Source organism: Colobus angolensis, unplaced genomic scaffold (assembly GCF_000951035.1).
Source record: "Colobus angolensis palliatus isolate OR3802 unplaced genomic scaffold, Cang.pa_1.0 Scaffold110, whole genome shotgun sequence".
NCBI lineage: Eukaryota > Metazoa > Chordata > Mammalia > Primates > Cercopithecidae > Colobus > Colobus angolensis.
Window position 1 is genome coordinate 1610317 of NW_012112031.1, and position 7010 is coordinate 1617326.

Genomic DNA, 7010 nt, shown 5'->3' on the forward strand with positions numbered 1-7010 from the left:
TTTTGCTCTGTTGCCCAGGCTGGAGTGCAATGGTAAGATCTCCGCTCACAGCAACCTCCGCCTCCTGGATTCAAGAGATTCTCCTGCCTCAGCCTCCTAAGTAGCTGGGATTACAGGTACCTGCCACCAGGCCCAGCTAATTTTTGTATTTTTAGCAGAGACGAGGTTTCACCACGTCAGCCAGGCTGGTCTCAAACTCTTGACCTCAGGTGATCCACCAGCCTCGGCCTCCCAAAGTGCTGGGATTCCAGGCGTGAGCCACTGTGCCTGGCCGAGCTAACTTTTTAAATCTTGCGAAAACTTAAATATACATAGTTTGAAATTCCTCAGATTTTTCCTTCGCGATTCCAGTTGCCTTCAACTGGGCCTCTGAAGGTAAGTGAAGGAGAAACGAACCCTGAGATGCCTACGAGAGCTGCTTTTTCACAGGTTCTCTATGCCACTGGTTAACATAATTTAGACAAATAAGCCCCTGAGAAAATGCAAAAATAATGCTTTAAAGTTCAAAATAATAAATCCAACTTTTACTGTTGCCTTCATTTAGAATCATCACAACTCCATAAGAAGGAGACTGCAGAATTCCTACAAGGAATTCTCAGAAAATAACTATAAAGTGACCTGACACTGTAAGCCGCTACTGCACAGAGCACGGAAACTGGCACACTAAGCAAAGTGGAGAAGGAAGGAGAAGCCGTCAGGGGAAGAAGTGAAAGGGATACGAGATGAGCAGAGGACAGCAGAGGACAAGAGGGAAGCTGGGGATGGCGGCCTTGTACCTTGGTGAAGGTGGTGGAGCCAGAGGCCATGAGAATTTGACGCACACGGTTGTGGAAGCGCTGCATTGACTCATCATCCACACGCAGGAAACACTGAGCTGTGCGCTCCTTAGTAACCTAAACCACAAAGTCAAGGTTACTTTGTCTGAGGAACTCCCATAGAAGCAAGAGCCAACTGTGCTCACCACTAAGCCTTTCCACCCAACAAGGCTCCGGTGACTGACAAGGACAAGGGATGCCTGTGTTCCTGGCTCCCACTCACCCAGGAAGTGCAGGCGCGCTCATGTCACTCCCAGCCCCTCCCAGGCTGTACCTCATTCTGCAGGTTCCAGACCCCGTCCTTGTGGGTGAACTCCTCATAGCTGGTGCGGCACTTAGGCAGGATGCGGCACTCGAAGCCACACATGTTGAATAGCAGGTTGGGGTTGTCCTTACTGTACACAGACACGAAGCTGTTCTCCCACTGAACTGTAGTCACTGACCGTGGCAAGCGGTTCTTGATGTCCCAGAATACTGCCCGGCCTCTGCCCAAAGAGAACCATACGGTCACATCAGTTTCTTGGAAGGAACTTCCTTTCCAAGGCCAACTGATGATATCCTGCCACAGCCACACGTCTCCCACCCAGGACACAGCCTCAGTATGCCCTCTCTGGGCCCTTAGCCTGTGTCCTCCCAGCTCACACAGCCCCAGCCTAGACTCACAAGTTAACATCATGTTTCATGAGGCGCATGCGGGCATCGCGGGGCCAGCACTTCTTGTTATTATAGCCAACGATGTTTTCATTGTTGGGGTCAGGGTGCTCTGTCAGGTAACGCTGAATCAGGTCCCGAGCTTCATCTGCTGTGAACCTACACCAGACCAGGTACACTGCTGAGACCCCAATACACTTGAGATCTGGGACCCCATGGGTCCTCCAGCTCCACAGACGGAGACCCCACTCCCAGGGAGGGAGACCCCCACCCTCCCCGGGCTTCATTCCATTTTAAAGCCCCAATAGCAGTTAAGTCAACTCAGGTACAAGAGCTGATTTCAGAGGCAAAGCATATGCCTCAGTACCCTGCAAGGCTAGGAATCCAGGCAAGCCCTCACCTGAAAAAAATATGGATGCGATCAATGTATCTGCAGAAGAGACGGATGGGGTGGGCAGCCTCAGTGGCTATGTCCTGGAAACTGAGAAAGTCATTTGGCATCTGAGGGGGCCCAGCCATCTCACTGGCCCGGTGCAATCCCAATACAAGCAAATCCATCACCAGGCCATAATACTGCACGATGAACGAGGCAAATTGCAGGCCTCTGATAATCCCGTATGAATTCGTATGGTTCATGTCCTAGAAAGAAAGAACTACAATTCTTAACAACCTGAGCCACGTCCCAGGATTCTCCAGGGTCAACCTCTTTTGTTCTCCCCTCAGCAAATTCTATTCCCCCGGCTCCCCTCCAAGGTGGAGTTATGCTCAGTCCCTCAGGCTGGAGTGCAGTGGTGCAATCTCAGCTCACTGCAACCTCCGCCTCCTGGGTTCAAGTGATTCTCCCGCCTTAGCCTCCCGAGTAGCTGGGATTACAGGCGCCCGGCACACCCAACTAATTTTTGTATTTTTTTAAGTAGAGATGGGGTTTCACCATGTTGGCCAGACTGGTCTCGAACTCCTGACCTTGTGATCCAACCGCCTCAGCCTCCCAAAGTGCTGGGATTACAGGCGTGAGCCATTGCACCCAGCCTCCCCCACAGCAAATTCTGAGTCAGTGGGCCAGACAACCATTCCACACACAATTTCGTGCTACTGTGCCTGAGACACACCTTATAGTTGATGACGACATTGTTCTTGGCTGTCATGTAGTCGGCTATGTTGTGGTCCACGATGAGGCGCAGCAGCCTATTGAGCAGAGTCAAGTCGATCTTCTCATACATCTTCTCAAAGCGGGACTCCAGCATGACATTGCACTCGCCTTCACTTGTCTCCCACACGTCCTGCAGGTTATTGATGCCTGAGGAGTAGCAAGGGAGGTCTCCAGCAGGTTAGAAATCCTCTTTCAGGACTAGCCCCACAGTAACTATCATTACCTTCCATAACCAATCCCACTACCATTCCACGTAGTCATCCAGATTGCTTTGACTATGGGCGTTCCTCAGTTTAACATGAACATTATTTCCTTTTACTACCATACATCAAGAGAGTAAACCAATCATGCCGCCCAGATGAGAATTTTGACGTAGAACTAAATTCATTCCCCGTTCCTCACAGAGCGATCTCAGGCAAGTTCTACCTTGGCACCACTTGTAAACAAGCAGCGGAGGTGGCTCTGTGTCGGCGGGCTTAATCCAGGGCGGGAAGAGGCGGCGCTTGTCGGCTTCATACCACAGGTACTGGTCCAGGTAGGCGTCAGTTATCTTCTCCAGCGGCTCTACGTCATACACTGGAACCAGGTGGCTATAGAGATCCATGAACTCAATGCCCACCTGTGGGACAACGAGGCTGGTTCACACCAATCACCTGAGGCAACCTGCTACCTTTGGTTCTACCAAGAATGAAAGGCAGAACCAAAAAGAAAACTTGGGAAGCTCTCACTCACCTCTTTGAAGGCTCTCTGTGTGAGGAGGTGACGCTTGATGCGGGACAGCGCCTCGTGGGGGTTATCGTAGGCCTGCTCGATCAGACCTAGCTCCTCCCTCTGAGACTGGTTCAAGCGAGACTTCACACTGGTAAGGCAATGGGAACAGTGAATGGGAAAACCAGGAGGAAGTAAAACCAGAAAAGACTGGAGCTATACCTTCTTTCTTTGGACTCTGAGGATGATGCCATTCCCTGCTGTCACCTTCCCAGCAGGAACCTATCTACCCTAACACTCACCTATAAGCTTCCTTGAGCCGCTCCAATGCCAAGATGAGCAACTTGGTGTCATGCTTATAGGAGAGTGGGGGGAACGGGATGGGTGAGAACCTGCGGCTTTCCAACCAATGCACTGTGGTGGTATATACTGCCACTGCTTCCTCCGCCGTGATGTAAGGCCCGTCCTGCAAGGTGGACATGAAATTAGCCTCCCGCTATAGCTCGATCCCCCCACAACAAGGTTCAGTCACAACTCTGCAGTCCTCCCTCATACCCACTCCCCCACCACTCACACCCAGCCCAGCCTACTCTGCCCAACCTTCAGGTAGTTGTGCTGCCGCTCCTGTTCTGCCTTCAGATAGAGCCGGGTGAGGCGGCCCAGGTTCTTTTTACACACAGTCTTGTCCACAGTGGCCCCTCGGCGGATCCGTTCTCGGTTGTAGTGGGCAGTGTTGGTCCACCAGTCAGCCTTGGCCTTCACATATCGAAGGATCATATTCTCTATGGGCGTCGGCAGTCCAGGGACCTAAAAGTCCAAAAAGCACAATCAAACTGGGATAAAGCAGGTGCTGTGGTGCACACCTGTAGTCCCGGCTACTCAGGAGGCTGAGAAGGACTGCTCGAGCTCAGGAGCTTGAGGCCATCCTAAGCAACACAGCGAGCCCCTCTCTAAAAGGGAAAAGAAAAGAGACAGGAGCCAGATAGCCCCCTCATGAGTCCCAAAGTGGTGATCCTAACCTAAAGACAGTGTTTACCCCTCCAAGGAAATGGAGAGACACCCACCTTCCAGGGAATGTTGGCTTTCCAGCAGCGCCAGGCTTCACTGAGGTGCTGCAGGATTGTCCGGGCCTTGTTCTGTTTGATTCCCTCAGGCATCATGTCCAGAATATCATGCATCACAGCTGCCCGCAGCTCAAGGTCAAAATGTGACTCCACTCGCTGCTTTGTTACTGTCTTTGCCACCCCCTTTGAGTGTCGACCTAGAAGTAGAGTATCCCAAGGGGATTACAAGCATGATTCCTTGCTTTAAGTAAGGGTCTCTACCTTCATGCCCCTCACTCATTATGGTTACAATAAAATTAGGTATTAACAAAGCGTCCATGTGCCCAGCATATGCAAAAAGATGAGCTACCTTAAACATTCACAACTATGCTTTTGAAGAATGTCCACTCCTGCAAATGCATGATTGCCTCTCGAGGCCCCAGAAGGAAGTCCAAGAAATAGAAAACTAGGTCAGACTCATTTTGAGAAATGGACCTAAAGGCAATCCAGTAGGAAGGGGTGCTCATACAAGAGCAGGGAACAGACTCAAACAAGGGGAGGTAGCTTTGAGGCAGTAACAGGAGAAGGTGGACACAGAGAAAACCACTCACCTTCAAACTGCCGGGCCAGGAGGTTGCCCAGCCATCGCTCCAACAAAGGGGTAATGCCACGCATGAAAAACAGCCAGACTCGCCAACCGGCAGCCCAGAAGCCACAGCCAGGACCCTTCCCTACAGGGCCCTATGATCCCAAGCAGACGTTAAGAACACAAGTTAGCAATGCATTTAAACAGCAACACAAACCTGGGCAGAGGTGGGGCATATATGTATAATATACATTTAAACGAATATATGGAGGGCAGTAGAGGAGTAAAAAGAAAAAAAAAACTCTGGGTCCTCAACATCTAAACAACATCTAAAACAAAAGGGTAAATGAGAAACCGTAAGGCAAAAACCAGGAACTAAGATTGCCCATGTGAATTTAAAGGGGCAGTAAGGATACACTCGTAGCTGGTCTCCAAATAGGTCCCTGGAAAGAGCCCTGTCTAAACGTATAAATGAAAAAAGACGTGAGAAAGTAAGTCCAGTGAGGCTGGGTACAGTGGCTCAAGCTGGTAATCCCAGCACTTTGGGAGATCAAGGAGGGTGGATCACCTGAGGTCAAGAGTTCAAGACCAGCCTGGCTAACATAGTCAAACCCCACCTCTGCTAAAAATTCAAAAATTAGCCAAGCATGGTGGTGCGCGCCTGTAGTCCCAGCTACTCGGGAGGCTGAAGCAGGAGAATTGCTTGAACCGCGAGGCGGAGATTGTGGTGAGCCGAGATCGTGCCATTGCATTCCCCAGGGGCAATAGAGCAAGACAGTCTCAAAAAAAAAAAAAAGATAAAAAAAGCTAGGTATGGTGGCGGGCACCTGTAATCCCAGCTGCTCGGGAGGCTGAGGCAGGAGAACTGCTTGAACCCAGGAGGCAGAGGCTGCAGTGAGCTGAGATCGTGCCATTGCACTCCAGCCTGAGCGACAAGAGTAAGACTCTGTCTCAAAGAAGTAAGTCAGTAGAGTCAGGGTCTCACCGTGTTGAAACGATAATAGATGAGATGCTTCAGGTCCTTGCACATGCGAATCTGTCGCATCAGCTTGTATTTGTATCGATACATGCCCGTCAACTGCCCAACATGGGCAAATATATACTGCAATCCATCCGCCAGCTGCAAGACAATTGCCCTTTCAGACCTGGAGCTTAAACCAGCTCCACGGTCAGCACAGGCTTCCTCCAGCCTCCTCACCCAGGCAGGGGTTGGGAATACCTAACCTCACCTGGAAGGCATCCACATTGCCCAGCCGATACTGCACGTGACTATCCACCACCAGCTTAGTCAAACGCAGAACTTCCCGACACAGGTGGAAAGCATTCCCAAAACGAGATTTCTTTCTTTCCTGGAGAAGATGCAAAAAACAAAACAAAACAAAACAACAGAAAGAACATGAATGAGCAACGGACCCAACTGGATGTATGCCTTCATCAGTAGCCAGAGCAAAAACAGCTGTCCGTCCCTGACACCCAGGAGGCCCCTCGGGTCCAATGCAGGCACCTTGGTGGTGAGCGTTTTCACCGGCTTGAGGTTGAAGTTGTAGTCCAGGTGCAGGTAGTTGAGGTTTTTGCGGTGAATGAGGAGGTTGAGCATGTTATAGCCCTGGCGGCAAACCTGGAGCCCAACCTCCACCCAGTCCAGCTTTGTGGACTGAAAGAATTTGGTGGCTTTGAAGGAGCGGAACAGATACCTGAGGTGGGAACACGGAGAGTTAGAGTCAGCCTACTGATATCTCTGGAACCAAAGTCTGCACAGGGCCCTGGGGCACCTCACCTCTTCTTCTGAGCCTTCGGAGGACGATGCTTCAGGGCATTCAACACGTAGTACTTAAGCAGCTTCTGGTAGGAGACCCTCACTTTCACAGGCTGCCCGGCAGGACAGTGCTCCCGATACCTGGGAAAATAAGCCCACCAGAGTTCAGCCATTGCTTCTTGCAGCCACTCTGCTAAAGAATACAAGCCTTGGCCGGGCGCGGTGGCTCACGCCTGTAATCCCAGCACTTTGGGAGGCCGAGACGGGCGGATCACGAGGTCAGGAGATCGAGACCATCCTG

At 51.0% G+C, this 7010-nt stretch overlaps 1 protein-coding gene across 1 annotated transcript in view; it reads right to left on the reverse strand.

Moving 5' to 3' along the window:
- Window positions 1-7010, reverse strand: part of PRPF8 (pre-mRNA processing factor 8) — a 37519-nt gene that overhangs the window by 24254 nt on the left and 6255 nt on the right. Inside the window, exons 10-24 of the mRNA XM_011955962.1 lie at window positions 6731-6850; window positions 6458-6647; window positions 6183-6302; window positions 5939-6073; window positions 4979-5108; window positions 4389-4585; window positions 3925-4131; window positions 3627-3790; window positions 3349-3475; window positions 3043-3235; window positions 2576-2763; window positions 1867-2105; window positions 1479-1625; window positions 1090-1300; window positions 777-893 (exon numbers count right to left, since the gene is read on the reverse strand). Coding sequence (XP_011811352.1) covers window positions 777-893; window positions 1090-1300; window positions 1479-1625; window positions 1867-2105; window positions 2576-2763; window positions 3043-3235; window positions 3349-3475; window positions 3627-3790; window positions 3925-4131; window positions 4389-4585; window positions 4979-5108; window positions 5939-6073; window positions 6183-6302; window positions 6458-6647; window positions 6731-6850 — 2485 coding nt within the window. The remainder of the gene's footprint in view (window positions 1-776; window positions 894-1089; window positions 1301-1478; window positions 1626-1866; window positions 2106-2575; window positions 2764-3042; window positions 3236-3348; window positions 3476-3626; window positions 3791-3924; window positions 4132-4388; window positions 4586-4978; window positions 5109-5938; window positions 6074-6182; window positions 6303-6457; window positions 6648-6730; window positions 6851-7010) is intronic.